The 24,836-nt window shown below is 39.4% G+C and overlaps 1 protein-coding gene across 2 annotated transcripts; it reads right to left on the reverse strand.

The window, feature by feature from the left end:
• Window positions 1-1,557: 1,557 nt before the first annotated feature.
• On the reverse strand, window positions 1,558-24,601 carry TOPBP1 (DNA topoisomerase II binding protein 1). Of its 2 annotated transcripts, none has more exons than XM_083868293.1 (28): window positions 24,576-24,601; window positions 24,169-24,256; window positions 23,442-23,576; window positions 22,743-22,886; window positions 22,047-22,228; window positions 21,733-21,926; window positions 20,734-20,913; window positions 19,658-19,827; window positions 18,946-19,109; window positions 17,742-17,989; window positions 17,144-17,463; window positions 16,488-16,660; window positions 15,269-15,480; window positions 14,411-14,700; window positions 12,942-13,115; window positions 11,925-12,034; window positions 10,741-10,864; window positions 10,223-10,375; window positions 9,650-9,758; window positions 8,855-9,047; window positions 7,921-8,069; window positions 6,620-6,783; window positions 5,557-5,671; window positions 4,885-5,048; window positions 3,843-3,983; window positions 2,813-2,902; window positions 2,202-2,363; window positions 1,558-1,856 (listed from the first exon to the last, which is right to left on the reverse strand). In XM_083868293.1, exons 2-28 carry the CDS (start codon window positions 24,247-24,249, stop codon window positions 1,713-1,715), a joined length of 4,485 nt encoding a protein of 1,494 aa, XP_083724419.1. In that variant the 5' UTR covers window positions 24,250-24,256; window positions 24,576-24,601; the 3' UTR covers window positions 1,558-1,712. The 2 variants fall into 2 exon arrangements, with proteins under 2 accessions (XP_083724419.1, XP_083724418.1); XM_083868292.1 differs by having other exon boundaries at window positions 7,843-8,069.
• Between the last annotated feature and the right edge of the window lie 235 nt (window positions 24,602-24,836).

Consider the following 24,836-nt stretch of genomic DNA (forward strand, 5'->3'; position numbering starts at 1 on the left):
GGGAAGAAAAAGTCACAGGAACCTTAGGTCATGCCTGGTAAAATACTCACACCTCTTTCAAATGCCTGGAATGCAAAGCAGCACTTCAGACGGAGGTAGAACAGTGAGATACACAGTTAATTCAAAGTTAAAGTTAATTCAAAATCTGATGTAAGGCATTAACAGCAGCATTATTTTCAGTATGCAGACTTGGGAAAAATTGGAGATGTTTGATGTCCACAAATACCAAAAACCATCAAGCTGTTCTGAAAAAAAAAAAAAAACAAAAAACCAAAAAAACCCCAAACCAAACCAAACCAAACCAAAAAAAAAAAAAAACAAAGGAGGTGCTAAGACTGTAGTCACTGCAGCTCAACATAGCAGTCTTGTCACAGCCAATCCCCCAGTGACAGGGGCACAGATTTCACTTCTTTAAAAGAATCATATCCCCCACATTCATTCGCAATCCTTCCTGACAATTCTTTCAGGTCATCCTGACAGCAGGTTGCAGAGCTCACTGACAAAAGATCCACTGCACAAAAGCAGGAAATCAGAAGCACAAAGTATAGCCTTGCACATAAAGACAAGCTGCTTTCCTGTTCTCTCTCACCTGGAGACACCATGGCTCAGGTGCCTTGTCCCTTCCCCAAGCAGCACAAGGTTAGTTCTGCTCAGCCCAGAGTGACTCTCCAGGTTGCACAGGGCTTAAATGCTTGCAGCTCAGTCTTGGATCTACAACAAACACTGATGCAAACCCTTTCTAGAAAACAGTATTCAGCAGCTAAAACATAAAATACACTCTTGCCTTCAAAACAACAAAAAAAAGAGGTACAATTAAATAGGCTTCAGTGTTACATGTATTTTTCCAGACAGCTCCACTGATCCTGTGCAACTGGATGCTGTGCTTTTCTGTTCAAACAGGCTGTAGTAATTCCTGCTGCTTAAATGCAGCTCTTCAGGTTTCATGAGAACACTTCTGTCCAGACAAGCACAGTGCACTCACATACATGAAGTTCAGTAAATACAGACCCAGACTCTACTGTTACTGAAAAGGTCAAAGACTTGGTAAAATATTGTAGCTGTCTAATAACATTTCCAGCTGCCAGAAACTGAAGTCTTTGTCTGGCTGTGGTTCCTGTCACAGATTCAAACAGGGAGCATAGTCAAGACAAACTCCATCTCTTGCATAACAGAATTGTGTATACAACTGCTGAGCAGATTCATTAGCACTCAGGATGGCAGCAACAGCACCTGTAATCTATAGAAATAATTTATTACACCCTCTATTAGTACAAAAATTCACAAGCCAGTTCCTTTTGTCCAGTTTCCCTCTTCCAACAGAAAATACCGAAAGATGAAAAATTAATGTAAAAATCTAAGTCCATTACTATATGGGAGATGCAATGGAATTCTCATCAATTGGTATTTTCTCCACAACAAATAGATAAAAGATATGATAAGCATTTTACAAATTATTTATACAACTGTGTCCACAGACAAAATCACTATTCTAGTGATGGGATACCTTGGACATGTTGAAGTAAGTTTTGGATTAATTCTTGCCATATTTTTATGCTACTGGTAACCGAAGCAATCTTACAAGCATTACTGCTAGTTTATTTCAATCTCAGGACAAGTTAGAAGTGAAACTCAAAGCTTTTAATTTTTTTGGCAAGAATGAAAAAATATAAATATTAATTTAAAAATGTAGACATTAAGAACAGAGGATATGCTTAGTGTATTCTGGATCGCTTGACTCTGCTCATTTCTTCCAATGCTTTTCTTTTTTGGGATAATCCGATTCCAAGATCTGAGTTATTCTGAAGACAAGACTCAGCTTCTGGCAGATAGTAAGAGTCCATAGGGGGAGGTGGATCCTTCAGTAAAGAAAGAAAAAAAGAATGGGTCAACTTAAGAAGAGCAGCTTCTGAGAGAACAGAAACAGCTCATTAGTTGTCTAAAACTGAAAATAACAAAACAAACATCACACACCTACATTTTAAATACATTTTGTGAGCAGCTCCCCACCCTGCAAGAGATCCCACTGCCAGCACCACAACAAGTCATGTTAGAGCATAAATTTGAGGCCACAGATAAAAGCTCTCAGCACAGGCACTGTGTGGCCACAATTCCTGGCAAAAGGGGCCCGTGACCGGTGGAGCAGCTGTCCTGTGCAGAGGTCTGGGGCAGTGTGGCAGGTGGGGAGCCCCGGGTGTGCCCACCTGGATGAGGTAGTCAGCGATGTACTCGGGTTTGAGACAGTTCACTCCCTGGGCTGCCGCCTCTGCCACGTTCACCCTGGAGTCATCTGGCTTCAGCTTGCTGAAGTCAGCAAAGAGGTGAGTTGCTTCTTTAAAGAGAGGTGCAGAATGGCCAGAAAACACCTACAGACAAAACATGACCCACAAAAGTTTAGTTATGTTTCTTCCCCAAGACAAATGCAGTTCATGCCCTCTAATTTCACTCATCAAACAGAAGCCAGTGGGCAATCAAATACCATTCACAGCTGCATTCTGTACCATCACATACGTGTCCAAAAGGGTGATCCTTGCCATCAGAGCAGGGCACAGAAATTCTATCCTCAATTCCCACTAGCACTACTGACTTGTGTAACCTCAGACAAGCTGCTCTGCCTGACCACTTGCAAAGTGTAGATGACAAAGCTTTTTCCTCCCACCCTTTGACCATGTCTCAGCTACCCTGTATAAGCAATTTTATTCACTAAGACCTTTTACTCACGTGAAAAAATGCCCAGCACAAAGTTAAACAGAAAGAAAAAAGTAATTAAACAAACATATATGTATTTAATTATTTTTTTCAAACAACTACATACTTTTGCTCCTCCTGACTGAAGAAGGCGCCTGAATCCTGCTTCCTTGGTTTGATCAACATTCAGGATCACTTTCCAGCCACTGAAAGCTCCCTAGATAAATGACAATTCAGTCAAAAGTATACTGGTACTTAAAAAGAAAGAAGATTTAATGGGTCTATAATTTATCCATTTTGAGAATATCCATCAGGTGAAGACCTGCAATTAGCTAGTTTTGCCTTTAAGTATGCATGCCAGAAAAAAAAATCCACAGAACATTCAGGTATTGGGCCACAATCAGCAGCTTGCCACCCAGCCCCTCTAATGAAAGACCCTTGTAGAGAGCATGCTTTCCAGAACACCACACACTGCAAGAAATTTATCTTAAAAAAAACCCAGTTACTTGGAAACATTCTTCTCTGTTCCCCCAGCATGCACTTGATTACAGTAACAGCACAGAGGGCCAACTGGTTGCTTCCTACAAACACTCAGTGTGGTTTCCACAAGGGCCTGGAGGATTTGTTACAAGCGTTCCTTTTAAAAAGGTTACTGCAAAACAGACACTAGATTTCACCTGACATAATTGAAACATCACCTTTCAATGAATGCTCAACTGCAGTGCCCAATTTGAGAGGAGTTGAAAGGCTTTAGGGAGTTCAAGTCTCACTTCCAAAAACCTCACTGAAAGACTATGAAACCAGTAACCAGTTTTGGTTTCCTAGTAGAGCTGAGTTAGGTTAGCTCTCCGGTCAGAGCTCTGAAAAATAAACAGCAACTTCCTGGCTGAGGGATATTTACATACATAAGTAGCCACATTCCAGCCTTGCAAAACATGAACACTGGCTCAGAGGAGACCAAGACTTATAATATACCATCACAGAAACATTTTTAAAAAACAAAATTACTTAACTAGAATATATCAAGCCAAGACTTTTTGTTCTTGATAACAAGACAGGTTACCTTCCCCTGAGAGTGAAGTTTTTAGTTTCTTGATTACAATCCCTGTCCTGTCCATCCCCATTGTACAGTTTACATTACAAGAGTATTTACATACCTCAACAATACCAGTTTCTTGCGTCCCTTTATGAATTTTTTTCCTCCACCTCATGGCTGCCAGTGCTAGTTTCTTCTGGTTTACATTGATTCCAGACAAAACATTAAGTACGGACTTACTTCCCCACTCATAGTCTTCTTCCTGAAACAACCATGAGCTTGAATTACAAAGCAGTCCTGCAACTTTACCAGTAGAAAAATAGATTTCAAAACCCCACACCAAACAGAAAATAAAAACCCCTGAAACAAATCCCATCTCACTCTAGTTATATATGGATTTTAACTAGGCAAAATAGCTCTAGGTCAAATGAGAGATATGGCTCTTAATTGCACGCATTTATCTAAATTAACTCATGTTTTCTGTGACATCAAGTCTTGTACACGTGATTCCTCTTGCAGTTACATCTACAAGAGAATTCAACAGCAGGACAAAGCAACTCACTCCACTGGATACCACTGATTATATTTCTGCAGTGTCTTCCAAAACAAATGGAAGTTAGTTTTAATACTTAAAAGGATATGAAGCAGTCTACAGGCATTTCTTTAAAGTTAGCCTGGTCAATGTAGAAGAACTCTTTGACCCAAGAGAACTGCAAAATTAACAGTTAGGAAGGCATCAGAAGAGGTAGAGTTCAAAAATACTTATGTACATGGTTATAGAATCAAATTATTTTAAAAAAATCATGTATGTTCATTTATTGAAAGAATCAAGATTTTATTCCTGGTTTAACAAGAGCCATGTAAATTTAGCTGATAATAGTGAGAATTTACCAAAAGGTATTCAAAGACTCAATTTTAAGAAGCAATTATAAAAAGCATGGGCATTTAATCTATTTTATATCAGAAGTTTGGTGCAGGACTAGACAAAGCTGGCCAGACAAAGCTAGCCAAAAACTCAGATTTCGGGTTCTCTAAAACTCCCATGGCTTAGGCACTCTAAACTAGCAATTGATTTCGAGAAGTTGTCTTTTCTAGTAGTGCAAAACAAAAAATAAATGCAAAGCAGTAAAACACACTCATGTGCTAGTGATAGGGTGACATGCCTGAACAAAGCAGCCAGCTCCTCTACACGCCTCCAGGTAGGAACGATGAAGCACCCACTTCCCAGCTGCCATCGAGGCCAAGAATTTTTCATTCCGAAGAGGATGTCCCACAATAATGTGTGTGCAACTCGGATCAAAGTACTGTTTCTCAAGTACTGTTCCACCTTGAATTGAGGAATGAATTAGATTCAAATTATCTAAGTGTCATGCTGCACACAGAAAGGATCGACTCAACATGGGAATTATTTGAATTCAGATGAAAACACAGCTCAAATTTACATTGAGAGTATTATCATTGAAATGACACAGGCAGAAGCTGCTAGGGACGGAGAACAGCCAGAAAAGAGCAGTTCTGTAAAATACCACAGCAACACAGCAATGAGAGACACCAGAAGAGAGCCCATCCTGGGCACTCCCAGCAGTAAAGAATGAGGCTGTTGTAAAGACAGTTAAAAGAAAACTATCAGAAGACAAAACCATTGCTGTTTTATGGCAAAGCTGATCGCTCGCATAATAGTAATACTATGTCCAAAGAATTGCTCACAAGCACAGAAAGCCACAAATTTGAGACCTCAAATCTGATGAGTCACGAACAGAAGCCCTTTCTTTTTCCCAACAAGCCACAGCTGAGCAGACACATACAATTCTTTGCATTTCACAAATATCTGGTACCTAATTCCTCAATCAGATGGCAGTAATCAATTCGTTCTTGAGGATTAAGAGAAGACAGCTGAAATTTACGGAGTTTTTTTGTTTCTTCATCAGCCTTCTCATCTTCAGTAACAACCTAGAAATACAGTAACAGATTTTGAAAATATGACAGAAAGATTAGTTTGGCAGCTGACTATTTCTCTGCCAAATATTCTGTATTATTTATATATTAAAGTTTTCTTTTAGCTGGGAAAAGCAGAACCAAATCTGTTGGTCACTTGCCAAAAAGCTTGGATCTTATCAAATTATCCTTAGGCTCCTGCTTGAACTCTTGCTTCCCCTTTTCTTCAGGGCACAGCTGAACTAATCTGTCATAACAAGTAATCCTTCATTCACATCCATGGAATGCCAGGTTGAACACATGAAGAAATTAGCACTGATCTATCACACTGCCTCGTTCATTCCCTTTCTATCAAGTAGGAATACTATATTCTTTGAGGGCCTTTCCACTAACATGACACGTTATGCCTCTGAAGACACAAAGCTGCTGGAACTTTGAGCATCAAGTGACACACTGCAGGTGAGACTATAAGCTCATTTTCCCTTCCCTTTCCAAGTTCACAATAAAATAGAATTTTAAACCAGGTTTTGGCAGAAAAATAATTTCCCATTTGTACCTAAACACAGATTTCCAGATAGCACCAAAGAAACAAAAGCCTAAATTTTTTTCCATTATCCTAAGATGGCTGGAGGAGTTCCAAGTAGTACATGTAGTAATTCTTCACTCCAAAGCCTGCCTTAGCATTCCAGCATTAAGCAATGGGACAAAAAGCTTTATTTGTCTAAACAAACAAGCCTTATTTTTTTGAGCAAATGCTATTTGTTCAAAATCTCAGAGGAAGGGGGAGTATTGAAAAGAATAGAAAAAAGAGACTAGAATGGATGCTGCACAAAAGTAATCCACCTCAAGGTTTTAAATGCAGATCTGCACATTTTATATTTATCATCAAATTCAAAAATTTTTAAAGTATTACTGCATCTCTCAGAACAACAATCATCATAAATATTTTTCCATTGGACAAACCTTTTCTTTGGGCTCTGGTGCCACAGGAGGGTTAGCCAGGGGGAAAGCAATGCTGGGGGCTTGTGGAGTAGGAATCAAGTTATCCTTAATTGGCGTTTCAGGATCTCTACATATGGGATTCTTCAGACCTTCAGTCACATCTCCATCCCCAGCCTCAGGAACAGCTGTGAAAGTAAAGTGGTGTTGCATGACTTGCATTTGGCAGGATATAATTATGTATAAAGTAAAAGCTATATTAAAAATAAAAAATCCTCCCAATTGCTGCTACAACATGTACAGTTATATTTCATCTGCCACTCACAAAGATGCTCTTCCTTATACCACAAACCACCAAGAGAATATTGCAATCATGTCTTGCTTTAAAAAAAACACCTGAAAACATCAAATGACCAGATTTCTTTGGTTAAACTGCCCTGATTTGGTTGAATCAAAAATCACTTGAATGGAATTATCTAATTTTTTTCAACCTCCTCTAGGACAAGGTCAGGTTTCAGGAAGACTGCTGCCAAAGAAACTCTACAAGTAGGTTGAGGGAAGGAGTTGGTGGCAGCAAGGAGAGAAAAAGAAAGGATTCCACTATCTCAGAACAGAAAGAAAGCAAAACAGATGAAAAAACATCTGTTTTTGGCAGAAAAGGAATGTTGCTTCTTTAGTTCTAGCAACAGACTTTAGACTTCAAGAACAACAGGGAACATAACTAAAGTATCTTTACCAAATCCTGACCCAAGCATATTCATCAGCAACTTGACAGATCTTGGTTTTTTGAGTCCGTGAGTTAATCGTGTACCCCAATTTTTCACCTATAAATATTTCCACTACAATGGAAAAGATTTTGCTCATGGTATTCCTGTTTGAATTCCACTATACTTGCCTGAGGGGTTACCTGGAAACCAGCTGTGGTTCAAAAAAAGAAAAAACCAAAACAACTTGGAAAATTTAATGAAGTTTTTCAAGTTGTTGTCGTTTTTTGGAGCCCCAGCAGTCTATTTTTAGACAAGCACTGTCTTGGTATTTGACCACAAACGAATGGGAAGGATTCTCTTTAAAAAACAGCAACACATACTGGAGCTCAAAGATGTGAAATCATATTTTTGGCATTTGAGAAATGCCACCAATGCTCACTTTTTTTTTAAGTAGAACTCAAATGCTACTGTATTTTAAAAGTCCCAAAGACCAAACAGATGCAGTTGCACAGAACAAGGATATTGCATTTCTAATTTTACCTATACCAGCCATCTCTGCATCAGGTACAGATCCTCTGAGGGCAGACTCATCCATGTTCTTAGTGGTGTTACTCTGACCTTGTTCAAGGTACTGAGAAGGACTATTAGGCCACTGAAGGTTGCTGACAAGCCTTGCTCTCTCTTCCCTCGCAGTAGGATCATCCCAAATGATCTGCTCACTCTGGGATGGCTCGGTGTTTATATCTGACACTGACTGTCGGGATTGCCTAAGGGAAAAACCACAGATACCTTACAGACTCATTGTACAGGAGACTTCCATTCTAGAAGGCAATGTGTTAATGATCACATCAACTGCAGCACCCAAGTGACCTCAGTATTAGAAATCATGGCTGGGAAAGGGGAAAATTTCTAGCACCCTGGCTTTATGAATATAAGTGTCAGCATGGCTGAAAATGGGCACCCAAAATACCAGTAGATATATTATTAATAAGTTATTATAAAATCAGTGTACCTTACTCTTTATTAAGCCTGTTTATTTGCAAATAAGCAGCAAGCTAAATGAATAATTTTGCAAGGGTTCCATTACTGTCTTATTATACATCAGTGTTGATGGAGTTCAAATCCTATTCTCCATTTGGAGAGAAAAGAAAAATAAAAGAGAAGAAACATGCACAGAGGTGCTTTGCAGGAATGCCGACCTCTTCTTTATAAAACCTATATAAGCATTCATACACACTTACTTCAAAATCTTTAAGAATACTAAGGAATCTGAAGACAAGGAAAATAAGCCAGTTCAAAACCTGAACATTAAAACCAATCATACTATTCTGGACTTGAAAAAAAAAGAAAAGATAGCCCCTATGGATTCAGACAACATTTTGACTTTACCTAGCACATCCAGTTAAAGATTCTGAATTGCAGGAGAAGCAACTCAAGCACAACAGTAGAAACAGACAACACATCTGAAAACCCTGGAGACCTATTCAAATTTCAGTGAATGTCTAAATACATGCAAGGACAAAACAACATACATTTAAATACAAATCCATACCTTAGGGCTTCCAAGACCCTGCTGCGGCCATTTCGCACAGACCGTGTGCTATCAGGAGTGGCTGGAGAACCATCAAAGCTGCTCCTGGAAAGGGATCCTCTTTGCCCTTGTGGCTTCACTAGTGACGTGGCAGTCATGAGCTCCTGCAGCTGCTTTTGGAAGTTCTCTCTCATTTCTAGTGCTTGGGTTAAAACTTAAGAGAAGAAACAGAATTCAAAATATCACAACTCTTATACTGTAACAAGTGGAAAACAGTGAACAACTGGTCACTGTTTCAGTAAAAACTGAAATTCCAGTCAACCTCCCTCCTCCACCAGGACAAAGACTATACATTAAAAAGAGGAAAAGTACTTGAGTATCAAGAAAAACTATGTATGCTTAAAGTCACCTCTTCTTAGACAAAAGGAGAAACCTCACTCGGCTCATTCCTGAATCTCCTCACACAATCTTAGATCCACAATTCTTCCATAACACATTTATTTACGTAACATATACTCCAAAACAAAAATCCATCACATTAAGGATGAACTTCAGTGTTTTAAAAGCAAAGAAATGGCATTTAAGTATCTTCCAATGAATGATTATGATTTTCTTGTGGGCTGTCAAGATCTTTAAAATAGAGAGAAAAACCCTTTTCTGGCATTCAGCAGCAATAAAAGCTAGCAGTACTTGACCAGTATATTAATATGCTACCTAAAGTTTCCAGATCTCAGCATTCAGCACCTGGAACTGCAAAGACTGATATCGATAGCTTGATAGTCCATAAATATTCTGAAAACACCGATTTATATTTACCTCCTTTGGATTCACTTGCTACAATTTGTTCTTCCCCTACAGTGATTGTTTCCTTTATTTGGTCAGTAGTTACATCATCTTCAGCATCATCTTCATCCTCTGGAATAATCTAAAACCAATGAAGACATAGATTTGTCAAACACCAATTGTTTTTTTTCCTTTTTAAACATGTTTGACACTTGTATAAATTCTGAAGATCATTAATCTTGCCTTAGAGTAAATCTAACCTTTCTGCTACTGCAATGGCAGAAGAACAGTGAACAGTAGCATGGGTGACAATTCCTATTCTGCAGTCTTAATGTCTGCTAAAGCAAGTTCACACCTTGCATCTCATTACCTAAAAGAAAAGACATCTACCTTTCCAAATCCTGAAATACCTGTGTTTTCCTCCCTCACCGTAGAAAATCAGTAATACAAATGAAGAAAAACTTTAAGGAATACCTGCAATAGCTACCATTAATCACTAGCTAAAGCTGATTCAGGACATTGCTGAATTAGTAGCAATGTTTTTATCACTATATTAATAAAACTATTAACTGAATTCATGGAACACGCATTCTTATCACGTCATACCTCATTTCCCTCTGCTGGTTTTCCAGTTGAAAGAGGTTTACTGAAAGAGGAGGAGAGCCTGGTATCTTGAACTGTACTGATGTCCAGGCTCATTTTGGGATTGTAAGTGTGAGGAAAGAGAGATTCAGGAAGCCGTTTACATTCTCGGGCACTCTGTAACAACATCAGTCAATAAGAGAAAGATAAGGAATTGATTGAGATTCATTTCACACCTAAACATAAGAAAAGTACAATAAAAACACTGTCAAAAGAAGTACTTTGCACAAGGGGAAAAAACGTGGTTGCCATTCTGGGAAAAATGTAGCAGAAGTGTTCAGTGGAAGAGAATTTATTTTCTCCTTATGAAGAACAAGGTAAATGTACATCAGTGAAAAGATTATTAATTCAAAGCAGGATGCAAACCATCAGTCCTTATAGATGTTTAGTATAAATGCATACAGAAAATCCACTGCCATATAACTGGTTTTAAGTCTCTATTTCCCTTTAGTTTTAAATAGGGAACAAAACAAGCTTCATACCTCTAAAAGCCAATGTTCTGAAACTATATGTATACCCCGTTCTTTAACAGATTTGTACTCCTTATTGTTATCATTCTGTCCTCCCTTATAGATGAAGTGTGTTACCGTTTCATCAAAGCACCATCTGGAAAAGAGAACAAAACACAACTTGAAGATGGAATTTCTATCAAAAATTATCATAGATTCAGCTCAGAAATTGTCCTGTCTCTTGTTCAAGTTAAAGTAGTTTTGCCTATTTTGTTATGCCTCAGTAAATGAGCCCACTTTCTTTGCCAGAAAAAGACAGCATTCAGTTTCATGATAGCACAACTTCAACGTGTTTTGAAAGCATTCCTGAAGAAAATAAAACTAAATAGGATGAACATACGGAAAGTAGGGGTTTTGATTTATGTTTTGTTTTTATTTAAGTGGAATTTTAAAACAGTTTCTGATAAGAACATGTGATCCAGGATAAGGGCTTTTTTTTGTTCTTAAAACAAAAGTTCTCATTGAACTGCAAGTGAAATACTGATGATCCTTGAAGCTCAAATAAACAAAAATGAGGACTATTAATTTCTAAACAGAAAAAAACAAGTATTTGCTATCTAATCTGAGTATCTTCAGCATTTCTAAGGTACTACCAAAATAAGGGTAACCTTCTTCATACCATGAATAACACTTATATAAAAGTCAGTAACAAAACATATAAATCAGATTTAGTGGAGGCAGAATTCTGTCTTAAATCAAAAATGTTAGTTTGTAGTTTCTCTTCATGACATTCTATTTTTCCTAGGCTTTTCTAAGAACACTGCCTTAGCCGTTCTGACAATCTAGAAAATAATTTGCTTTGAGCCAGGGAGAAACATAAACAAATTCACATTAGATTCAAAATGTAAAATATAAAGCAGTTAAACCATCCAAAAGATAAATTTCTTCAAACCAAAGGAGAAAAAAAAATCTGCAATTCAAGAAAACTTCTGGACAAACAGTTTTTCTGAGATAGATTTACAAAGAACACAGGGACTGGGGATGTGGCAGGGGAAAATGGCCTTATTTCACATTACAAGTAGATGACTGGTCATGTTGTTTAGGATGGTGAAATCTAACATTTAGCTGTAGCAGAAGATGTATTAGGACACAAAGATTCAAAGTTATTAGAATTTACATCAGTGCAAAAGCTCAGAAGGCACCGTATTGGCTGATACCTGTAGTCTGCTCCAAGAGAAGCCGCTACTGCGTTCAGCTCCCTTTGCCTCTTACTAAGTTTTTTACTAACATATATAACAGCATCAGCTAGAGGCTTGGGCTCTTCTTCCTGGTCAAGCAGCAGGGACAAAAACAGGAGAGTCATGATTGGAAGGCTTCTGTATCAATAACAAAAGTACTTTAATATTTAGTGAAGCATGTAGTACAATATACAGTGACAACAAACATAAGATAAACACACTTTCTCTATTTTTGATGTTCCCCTACCTATGCTCAAAACCCAGCATTATTAACATACCATGCACAAGAAATGCCAAGACAAAAGATTCAGCCAGTCTCCCTAGAACATCATCTACTCCTTTCATCACAGGCTGACCACTGAAATTAAGGAATTATCAACCCTGATGCTACTGAAATATTTCACTGTAGAGGAGTGAGAAGTAAGACTAAGGAGCTACAAAACAAGAAGTAGCAGCCTTCCCTTTCCAGAGGTCATTAGCTTTCTTGCCCCTCCTCAACAGTAAACAGTGCACTAACATGGCAAGCAACACATAAATCCTCCCTTTCCTCCTACCCTTTTTTGTTTTCTCTCACTTTTCTTTTCCTATTAAGCACAGAGGAAGGCAGGAAGACACATGCATTAATAAAGAACTCTGAAATTTAGTCGAGAACAAAATATCTGACCTGAGAATTTCTTAAGGGTGGTATCTCATTCCAATACTACAGAGTCTAAATTGGTACATATTTATATGCCATGTTACTTAGGCAACTAATTAATATTCAAGACAGTAGTGCAGATAGTAGAAAAAGGTTTTAAAATTCTTTGTCTTCTATAAGGAAATTCCTTTATCTTACATTCTTTTAACTGTCATTGAAGAACACATAACCATATGAATTTGTATTCAAATTGATCAAAAATAACAATTCACAAATTCCTTTGTAACTTAAATCACAAAAGATAGAGCTTTCTCTTAATTAAAGCCATGCTCCAGCAACTAAACCCCCACATTTCCTACCACTTCCTGCTGTGCAGCAGCCAACTGAGGGCTGGCAGTAAGAGCTGCTGCGTGCGTTGTGCTGCTTGCCAGTGCCAGTTTCAAGTTTCTGCCAATGACTTCAGAGAGAGGTGTGCTCAGTTTCCTGGTTCTTTGTTCAGGACCTCTAGGAGTTTCCAGAGCTTCCAGAGCATCCTACAAAAAAAAAAAAAAAAAAAAAAAAAAAAAAAAAAAAAAAAAAAAAAAAAAAAAGAAACTGAGTGATATTCATGAACACCTTACAAAATTCTCACTCTAGTGCAAATTTTACAAATACAGTAGAACTTCACACTCCTAATACAGGACAGTAAACTACAGGAACAGCTACCAAGTGCAACTCTAGTACCACTGCACAAAAGCTGTACAAGGCAAACCCAATCTTAGAGTCTGCAGAAGCCAAGCAAGAAGACAGCAGTTTATTAATCTGTCTGTTCACTGCCATCCCTGAGAACCGCCCTCAGTGGAAAAGCCAGCGATCAAACCCAGGTATTCCTAACCCAAGCCAACTACTTCAATATACTCGCACCTTGCCCCTTGCGTGATTCTATCTGCACCTTTAAAATATCATTCCACACTGTTCTTTTTTACATAAAAAGATAAATTTCGGTCTAGAATATCTTGCTTTTGAACATTATCAGAGCCTTCACTTCATGAAGCAGAACCAGCTAAAGAGAACACTGGACTCTTCTACATTTGCAACATGTTTTGTCTATTGTGGGCAGATGGATTAAAAAAGAAAACAGAAAACCACCTACAACAGAACAGACCACCAACAAACAACTCCCCAAAAAGCCTAACAACTCTGCAGGGATTCAATGCATTGATCTCTCAGTTAAGGCCTTCAATATTAAAAATGAAGTGGAACTCTTCCAAAGCACACCTGAGTCATTCACAAACTCTTCCAGTGCAGATGCTCCCTAAGTGTCAGAGGGTTATTTTTGCTGCCTTTTCTAGTCTACTGTGGCCTTCAGAATAAGACACTGAACCCAAAACTCCACACATTTTTCAGTGTGCAATAATAAATTTGTAATTGCTCTAAAGCTATTACATCAAAACATGCCATCAAAGCAGCATTTCATCAGAAAATCCAAACACTTGTTTCAAAATATTTGGAGCAATTTTAAGGTGCCTTGTCACATTTTTCAGTCTCTAGATGCAAAGAACATAGACTGGATACTGTCTGAGGTGTAGGATACACAAGCATATGATGCAATAAGCACAAAGGAGCTTTACTAAGGACATTACACCACATACTATTCAATAAATTTAGTCCACGGGCCATTAACTGAACTACATAAATAAAAAACCCTCCAGTTTTCCTGGCTTTATCCAAAAGGGGAAGTCTGTCTGTGAACAGCATAAAAATAGGTAAAAGCACAGCTTTCTGTGCTAAGTTTATGTACATCTTAAACAGTACTGGCCAGATGAACTAAGAAGTTTGCAAAAATTACCTTTACATCAAAAGAAGGCTTGAACACCTTGTCATTGGAAAGAAACTTTGATGGTGTGTCAAGATTTAAAGATGGTTCTTTCTGGAGTGGTCCCCCTTGTGTAACAGGAGTTGTCTTCCCAGTATGATGAGAGATTACAGCTTGGAAAGCTTTACTCTGGAACCTGTTGATATCAAGGGGAGTCACAGTTCCTTTTTTTCCAGCTTCAAGGAGATGAGTAAGGTGTTCTGAATCATGAGATTTAACAGTTGCTGGTGTCTTGCTAAGTTGGGTAGTGAAGCTCTCTGTATCTTTAAAAGAAACAAAGAAAACATAAGCAAGAAAACTGGAATTTTGTTTGAACACAGACCCCACACACTCTTATTTAAACAACAACCATGAAGAACTGAAGAGCGGGCATGAATTCATTGCAGACTAACAAGTCTGAAGCCCTAAGACGGATCTCTCATCAATTGCCACGCAAGCTACAGAGCAGCATACGTGCCAAAAAGGACAAAGTTGAGACACTGAGCTTGAATCTGATAACCACAAGACCCCATTGGCTCCACCAGATTTGCTGCAACTACATAGTATCATTTCTGCAATCACAACTCAACAGCAGGAAAAAATATGGTTGCGTCTACAACCTGGTCTAATGGAAAGTGTCCCTGTCCACGGCAAGGGGTTGGAACTAGATGATCTTTAAGGTCCCTTCAAACTCAAACCAATCTACAACTCTACCTTAATATTTGGAAAAATATCCTTTAACTCTAATACTTTGAAGGCGTTAGGAAAGAAGATTTCATCACACCTGCCTTTTTTATCATGAACCAACATTACAATGGCACAATCACATCCCCTAACTTGCTAAGAACCAACCTTCAGACTCAGTATTTTCAACCAAGAACTTGCTTTCATCTGCCTTCTTTCCTGTCCTTGCAGACTGCAAAAGCCAAGCTACAGTGACTGCTGGCAAATTCCACTTCTTTGCTGCTTCATACTTGGAGCCATTTGGTTCTCTCACCACAAGATGGGTGCTGGCAAGCATTCCTTTTTTTGCATTGGCTTTCCGCACAAAAAATTCTTGGACTCTACAATTAGATTGATAAAACATTCATTTAGTCATAAACAACATTAACCTAGGGCACATTTATACTATTATAAATTGTATTCTCGCAACAAAAAAAGAACCAATAGAAGTAGATATTTAAGGCAACCCACTTTGCACTTTCCAGCCTAAGTTGCAGAAAAGAAAAAACCCCAAAAATCCCCCCGCAAAACAACAAGAACAAAAATGTTACACAGTCAGGTTTTGCTTCTACCACCGTTGGAAACAATATTTCTCATACTCCTGCAATCCTCCAGCAATATCCCATTTTCAAATCATACATTTGCCTAACATTCTTCGGCAAGATGAATGGGACAGGCTTGCTTCCCTTCCAGAGTCAACAAGCATCATTTCCAAATGAACAAGTTTTCTTTATATTACAGTTTTTCTCTTATCATCAAGGACACAATCTCGCAAAAAGATACCAGGATTGAGAACTCATCAACAAAGAATTTAGTTCAAACAGCCTACAAACCAGATCAAATGATACTTACTCTAAGCTACACAATTTGCCACGTCATGACTGAACATGTTTTTCTTAAAGTTTTTCAAAGATCTTGGTGAACTCTAAGCAAATAGAGCATCATTTCTTAGGAGCTGGGATAGTGAAAGGGATTCACCACGCTTATCAGGCTGAGTCAGATAGTACTGAAATGGTCCTTTCCTAGACAACCAAACAGCAACTTGGAAGGCCACATCTGAAAACCTGACTTTGGTTCAAGAGCAGAGTAAAAATTTGCTGAGACTCAGTTACTGGGAAGTAAGCAACTGAGCATATTCTGGTAGAAATTAGACTGTGTTAATATATATTTCCTTAAAAGAGAGCAAAATGAATGACCTACATAGTGATGTCTCATTGCTTCAGCACCATGTTTTGTAAATAAATGGAATTCAAAAGAGCTTTAACCCCAATATCTGTACATTTGAAGAAATGCATAATAGCAGCACATTGGCTCTTTAGGAACAAGGAGAAACTGACAGGAGAAGTACCTGGCTCCCAGCAGTCCTGCCAGATAAACAAGGGAGTCTCTCTCTGCACCTGTGAACTGGCTAAAAGAAAGAACACAATCTTCCAGAGGAGTAGCTCCTTCCATTACCAGGACTGGTGTGAAAAGTGGATTGGATTTGAGATCTAGAAGGGCCTGCTGTTCCACGCATGTTATCTTCAAGAAAGTGAAAGACATAAAAATGTAAATCAAGCCAGACAGTAACAAAGCTAACCAGATTTCAGCAACTCTACCAAAGCATTTATGGACTTAACAATGAGCAATCCTGCTTCCATCATCACACCTGAGAGAAATTATTTCCCATTGGACCAGACAAATTTTTTTAGACCATGTCTATTTTGTAAAGTTTGACATACTGAAGCATTATTCAGAACTTTTCAGTTACTAAAGTTCCAACCCTGCAGGTTCCCATAAAACTGGAGGTTTCAGTTCAGTGCATGATCTGAAGGCCTGTATAGATTTACTTCACAGGAATTTATGCAATACTTAAAGTTACTAACAACCATATTTCAAATGAAATGAGGCTAATAACTCGGTATCTTCTTTATATTTAAGCCATTAATAACTGCATTCTGACAAGACAATTTTCTAATACAGATACCTGTTTATTTGGGAATTGAGAAAGTGTAACTCCCTTACCAGCCACGTATTTGTGACGACGTCACCAACAGTTGCCTTCACGGTGCACCCCAATAAAGGTACCACAGCATAGTCTGCAATGGTTCTGCCCTGTGGTGGCAGAACTTCCCCAGCATTCTCCTTTATAATATCTGCAATGCAGGACTCGTCCTCTTCACCAAAACCCAGAAGAAGAAACCTCTTCCTGAAAAATAAGCCTCCTTCAGCCGGTGCAGAAGACTCTGCCAAAGACCCGTTACAGACAGAAGGCTGATTCTCTCCTTGGGCAGTAGAATTAGTAACATCACTGAAGGTTCTGGATGTTAGCTTTTCAACTTCATCTGAAAGGGTAAAGAAAAATAAAAAAGAATCATGCATAATAATGGTTTGACAAGAACATCAAAGACAACCCAAAGGAGTTTCATGAAGAGATTACAGGATTGTGCTGTTTTCAGACAGGTTTTTTTTAAAAACACTTCTATATAGGCCTATTTAAATTTGGATTCTGAAACACAAAATAGAAGTTAACATACTAGATTTTTAATAAGCAGATTCTACAAGCTCAAATGCTAATTAGGAGCAGTTAAACTTTCTAGAGTATGCTGAGTCTAGAACATACCTAGTGTAGAATAATCATTTGCATATTGAGAGAGGAAGTCATCTTCAGCAGCTTTCTGGTGCTTCATACTGTTCACAGGATCTTTCTTCAAGACACTGCTTTTTTTGGGGAAAATTGACTTCATTCCAGGTTGCTCTAAAATTGGATTCTCTAGCAGCTGGTAGTTTAGAGGGATATAGTGCTCCACTGGACATAGATAACCTTTACCAAATGATTCCAGCAACCACTTTGCTGTCACTATATGAGGCCTATAAAATAAAATGTTATACAAACAAGTTACAGCAGGTTTCAGACCAAAAAAAACCAGTATACACACACACACGGTCTGTAACTCTAACACTAAGCAAGCTTTGGGCAATTTACAACCCTTAAAAGACTTTAATTCTTTCAGTCTGTGAACAGAGCATTTCATAATTAATTTCTGTAACATAAATTATACCTGCCACTGGTGCATTGCCAAGTTCTTCCTCCTCAATGTACTAATAAATACAAGTTAACACCTCTTTTCACCAATAAGAACACTTGCATTTCTACTCACTGAGGCCACCCACGGCTACCCAAAGTCACAGTACTGAAAAGCACACTTGGACATACTTATTACCACTAGCTGTAAGTCTTCTCATTTAAATCAAGAACAAGTTAATATTTTCAAATGAATATGTGATTTCAAACACTCATACAATAGTTTGGAAGGAAACTTAAAGATCATCTCATTCCAACCCCCCTGCCATGAGCAGGGGACACTTTCAACTAGAGTAGGTTGCTCAAAAGTCCATCCAACCTGGCCCTGGACACTTAGAGGGATGGGCCACCACAGCTTCTCTGGGCACCAGAGAAGCCTCACCACCCTCACAGTAAAGAATTTCTTTCTAATATCCAAACTAAACCTCCCCTCTTTCAGTTTAAGGCTATTCTCCCTTGTCCTGTCTCTATATGTCCTTGCCAAAAGTTCCTCTCCATCTCCCTTGCAGGCTCCCTTCAGCTACTGAAAGGCTACAACTAGGTCACCCCAAAGCCTTCTCAACCTAATTCTCTCAGCCCATCCTTGTAGGAGAGGTGCTCCATGCCTCTGACCATCTTGGTGGCCTTTCCCTGAACTCATGCCAACAATTTGGCACAGCATTTTCTGTGCTAGGGACCCCAGAGGTGGTGGGAGAAAGAAAACGAGGTGTAACTAGACCTTAAGCAATACAGTTATCACAACCTGTGAGTCGTCTCGTCCAAGAAGTGTTTCAGCTCATCATTATTTTCCCCCACAATGACATGAGTAACATCTTCATTAAGTTGATTAAATCGAACCCCACCACCGCAATTAATAAGCCTTCTCATCTTGTCCAACTTCCTGCCACCGAAGCCACAGAGATAGATCTACAAAGAGAACAGAGCAACAAATAAAGCCTTAAAAATGAAAAAAAAAAAAAAATTAAAAGAAAACAAAGAAAAAATAAAGTAGAATGTTTTGGTATAATATGTTTCAACTGCTGCAGAACACAGAAAGTAGTGCTGCAGCTTTTGAGAAGCAGCAAAAAAGTTAAGCATTTATATTTATTTATCTCTGCAGATTAATCTAGCAAAGCCTCAATGTTTACTACTGGAATGAACCCCTGAAATCGCATAAACAAAAAAAAAAAAACACCCAAACCAACCCACTAATTCTAGAAACCATTCACTCTAGTGTTTAAATACAGATGCCTATGAATATAAACTTCTATAATTCTACTACATACTTAATACAATTATACTCACACACACAGATAGGCAGACACACACACACAAGCATGTGGAGGCAAAATAAATCTGGTACTTGTTGCTGACCACGAAAACAATTTACTCAAGCAGAAAGTGCCAGTGCTTCACCATAGCTGCTTTCACATTGTTATAACTGAACATTTCAAAGTATACACTGTTAAACATACTCGACAGCCATCTAACAAGTCTTCAGGGGCTTGAAAACAACTCATGTCCAAGTTTTCCAGCTCATCAGGAGGAGGATCCAGTCTGCTGCTCATAGCTGAACTACATGCAGTTTCATTAACACCACTCAGATTGATGTTGGAAATGTGGCTGACGTCCGAAAGGGTATGATCTTTAAATAAAAGTAAAATTTAAAAAGCTGCATTAGATTTGGCTTTGCTCTCTGCATTGCTTCACTAAAGAAAATACAAATTTGCCACTTATGATTTTGTGGTGCTATAAGGAAATGTAAAGTTTGAAGAACAAAAAATACTAGGTAAGTAAAACCTTTGCTAAACCAAGGTGTTTCTTTACACATAGACTGAGCATATCTTACTAGAAAAAGTGCTGATACATCTATATCCTAAAGGATGGCACCTATGACACAGCAGTCTATGAGACTTGTTCTCAAAGCTGTTCCTCCAGTTTTGTGGCCACCTAGTAGAAATACTTTTCAAATTAAACATGACTCTATTGTAGAGAAATCAACCCTAATTTAAGAGGAATCAGTATCAGGTGGATGCACATTAAAGCTGGCTGTATCCTTCAGGCTACTATGTGTGCTTACAAAATACTTTTAACTATCCTTCTGTTATTAGCATGGAATAAATAAAAACAAGTGTATAAAGAAAAGTAAAATAGAGAAAGATTAATAAAAACTTATTTGTTTCCCCCCACCCCTAAAACTGCTGTGAGATTAAATTCATTATAGATACTTGTTTTGAACTGTTAATGTATGAACACTTGTGCTCTTGTAGCACTTACAGACAAACACCACTGGTTCTAAAGCAGACAATTGTACCCCTAACTAAAGTTCACTTTTTTAACAATCATCCACGCACTTTAAGTCTACACACGTTGTTGGAATACTCAATGTGCATAAAAGCAATCTGTTATGTTTTAAGCTTAAGCTGAATCTAGAACCCAAACTTTCAAAGCACTATAAAAGCAAGCACCTTACTCATCTCAAAATAGTTCTTCCTCCTTAACACAAGTATTTCCTACCTTATTGAAAAAGATTTTAAAATATCTTACTTACTAGGAGGCTTGCTAGTGTCATTTGTAGGTGTTGATGTACTGGGTGCATTACTCAGTTTTGATCCAGCCTCTATTTTATACATGGTCTCATCCTGACAGAAGCCTTTCTTGATGCTGTCAGAAAACCACTGCACAGACACACAGTGCACATTCCACTTTTTGGCACATTCATACTTCTGACCTTCCAGATGTAAACAAAGTTTTTTTAAAAAAGTCACAATCATTAAAAGACTTAAGCATCAAACAAAGATTGCTGAAAGATGGCTGGACATTGAGAAAATTTAGAAATCCAAATAACTGATTTTAATGGACATACTATAATATACCAGACTGTTGATAAGCTACTTATGCTGTAATTAGAGTAGAAAAATCTCATGGATGGTTAACTCATGGCATGACAAGGCATTAAAGAAACAAAAAAGGGAAAAAGGCTTTAAAGCTTTCAAGCACACACACACAAAAAAAGGTCAGAAAGTCACAGCATATTTCACTGTAAGCAAAGACAGGGAAATCAAGGAAAAAAGGAAAACCCTTCCTTTCTTCTCACAATAAAACTAAAATCCTTTCATCTTCCCAAGAGGAAGGAAAAGAAGCTTTCATTTTATCTCAGTAGGGAATTTGGAAGGCACAAAGACTAATCAGTTAAAAACCATCAGGCCACAATCCAATTTCAATCATGGTACAAATTAAGTCCTATCCTGCTCTCCCAAAAAAAAAGTTTTGCTTTTTTTTCTTTATCTCCTCTAGGATTCTCCCTTTTCATTTCTTTAAATATCATCTATATCTCTGGCTTCTTTTCCTCTTTTGTTCTCTTTCTCATGTCTTTACAGTAAAGCAAAGATGCCCTGTGTTACTCTTTCCATCAACAGTGATTCCCTAAAGACAAGCAGTAAAAGCAACACTGAAGGAGACACAGAGGCAGTTCAAGCTCCTGTGCTTACACACATTCACACTACTCCAATGCCAGAAGTGAAAACAGCATTTATTCTGTCAGTTTTACCTTTTGGCTCTTGAACTATGAGGTGAGTGCACTCATTCATCTTGAGCTGCCCCGTGTACTGCCCACCGTGCTCAGCAGTGAGGCGCTGCACTTCTTTCCTGTCGGAGCTGCTCAAGCCAGTGACACAAATAGTGCAGCCAAGGAACACAGGACAAGCGTAGTCTTCCATGTTAACATCAGTGTACCTCATTATGCTACAGGAATCAAAGAGGGAAAGTAGTTGTTCTACAAGTAAAATCAACCAGGAAAAGAAATTACTCTGTACATAAGAATTACCATTACTCAAAACAAAATCAGTTTTCTTTTTTTCATACCCTTGCTGAGACTTATCCCACAATGTCTTAACCCAAGAGGGAAGCAAAATAGGTTTCTTCAGGGAAGCAGCTACCAAGTATTTCTTGCTGCCAACTTCTCCAGCTATAAGATGAGTTACTGACACGTTGAGGTCTCTGTATACACATCCACCCATCATTTGCACATATTGATGAACTTCTTCCTGGATGAGAAAAAAAAAAAAAAAAGTAGAGAAAATTATCAGGGGAAGAAAGAACCTATGTGACAGTCATGTTCACCTTACACGAAAACCATGGATTGCAACTGTCCATGATTTCCCCTGAAAACTGTTCAAAAAACACTAAATAGATAAATATGGAAGCCATAAAAACATAACTATAATTTCCATTTTATTTGCACTTACGATGAGCTGAACGTACCCTAAATAAAAACATGACAATTACACGGTACAAGCAAAATTTTGCAGATGGTTGATGTTTTAGGTAGTATTAGAAAAAAGGTATCAGAATAAATATAAAGTAAACTTATATAATCATATTTGAGGTGTATTAATGCAGGAATAAATTACACATAGTCTACAAGCTACAGAAGACTTGATGGATCTAGACGCAGGCACAATGAGATATATATGCTCTGACTGCTGCCTTAGTAAAGAGCCATGCAAAGCAAGTATCAAGAAGAAGCAGCTGAACAATCCCTTCTTGGGAAGGCCTTACCCTCACGTCCTTCTCCAGGCTGGTACAGGACACGGTGACATCGGCCATGGTCATGTTGTACACGGGATACTCAGCCCTGGGGACACACCGCTGCGACTGCATGCAGTACAGAACTACCTGTGGGCCAACAATCCTACAGCCAAGCTGCAATACAGGAACAGGAAAAGCACAAAGAAAATAAGCAGAGGGTACACTGGCATCAGGAAGGCTTTCCTTGTCCCTGAATTCTGAGGAAGGCAGGGCCCTTGGTCTGTCCTCCGCCTTTTCCTCTAGCACCTCCAGGTAGCTGACAGTTTTCTTTTCACTTTCAATTCTGGATTTTTTTGAACCATCCTTGTAGATTTTCTGGCCTCAGTAAAAGCAGCTGATGCTATGGCTATGGCCAAAGAATTCCAGTTAGCCTATCTTTGTCTACTAGACAATTTCTTGCAGACAAATCAAATCACATTTATCAGGAGATAAATAGTGTAAGAACCAGCTCAGGGACTCCAGCAGAATCAGAACCAATCATACTGTTTACTTTTCCAAATATCTGAAAATAATCATCATGCTTTGCTGGTCACCTTCTTCCCTAAATACAGGATGAAGTTCACACTGCCTACACCCAGTGCAGGACAGAACATGCAGGATGTAAGCATGGACACAAGGGCTTCTAAAAAGGAAAGAATAGAGCTCAAAGTAAGTTGCTGGGTGACATACCTTTTTGAGATGACTGAAACCCACGCCTCTGAAAGGATCGCAAATGTAAAGTGATTTATCATTTTCTTTTATATTGAGTACTGTTTCTTCTTCAAGGATCTGGAGATGTTCTTCTGACTGGAATTCTTTTATAGACTGCAGATAAATGATGCATACAACAACACTTATTTAATTAGCAAATGATTAATAGAGAGGCAATCCTGTGAAAATTAATAGAGAGTGCACATCCTTGAAACAGCTCACAACAAAACTACCTTGCAAACACTGGTATTGACAGAGAAAGGGCTAAAACACTGCAGAGGTGTGCCCCTCATTCCCTTGTGTCTTCACACCATTCTAACTTAAATATTTGGCACAGAAGCCTTCAGGACCTGATCCTGCCACATGGTGCCTCTGGCTCCCACTAACCTCCCAAGGTATAGAACAGTGCAGTGTCCTTCCAAAGTTTGTGCTTAGATGAGTGACCACCACCCAGGCCTTCCAGGCTACATGTCCCTTCCCTACATGTCACCGGGTTTTGAAATTGAAACTATTTCACAAAGTTCTCCAAAAAAACTGTTCTTGTTCAACAAGCTTTATTACACACTAAGCACCCCTACTATAGAAACAGCTTTATTTCCAAGTGTACACACAGAAGTTAGCTTATGGTAAGGCACATGCAGCTAACTCAGACACAGAAATCACATGCCAGTTCACCAAGCTCACAGAGGTGCCCAAACCCACTTACCTCAAGAGCTTTAGAAAAATACTCCGAACTCCCGGAAGACTTTATGAACTTCACAAAAAACGGATCCTTACTACTTCTCATCCTTCAACTAAGAAGCAAAACCCAGTGAGCACCCTGACATTCCCGCCGGAGCCCCCTGGCCCAGACCTCTGTCCCTGTCCCCGCCAGGCCCCGGGCCCGGCACACGCCGCCCGGCCTCGGCGGCACCCACTTCAAACGGGGGCGGTGGGGCGGGGACTGGCCGGCCGCCAGCTGAGAGGCCCCTTCCCCACCGGAAGACCCCTTTCTCACGGGAGGCCGGTCCCCCCGGGGCGCAAGGCCCGCACGGACGGGTCACTGCGGGGCGGGTGCCCGGCGCCCCCAAGCCAACCCAACCCCCACAGCCCAGCCCCGCCGCCGCCCCTCACCCGCGCGGGAAACCGGCGGCGCTGACACTGCGCAGGCGCGGGGCGGGGCCTGCACGGGGAGGCGGGGCCGGGGTGGCGCTGAGGGGGCGGGGCCTCGGTGGATGTGGGCGGGGCGGGAGTTCCACGTGGGTGCGCGCCCGCGCTCCGCCCGCAGGGGGCGCTGGGAGCTCGCGTGTGGAGGCGGGCGGGGGGAGCGTCTCCTGAGGGCGCCGGGCCGCAGGGGAGACGGGAGCGGAGCTTGGGGAATCACCGGGGGATAGC

The sequence above is a fragment of the Zosterops lateralis genome, assembly GCF_965231275.1.
Source record: "Zosterops lateralis genome assembly, chromosome: 1".
Classification (NCBI taxonomy): Eukaryota; Metazoa; Chordata; class Aves; order Passeriformes; family Zosteropidae; genus Zosterops; species Zosterops lateralis.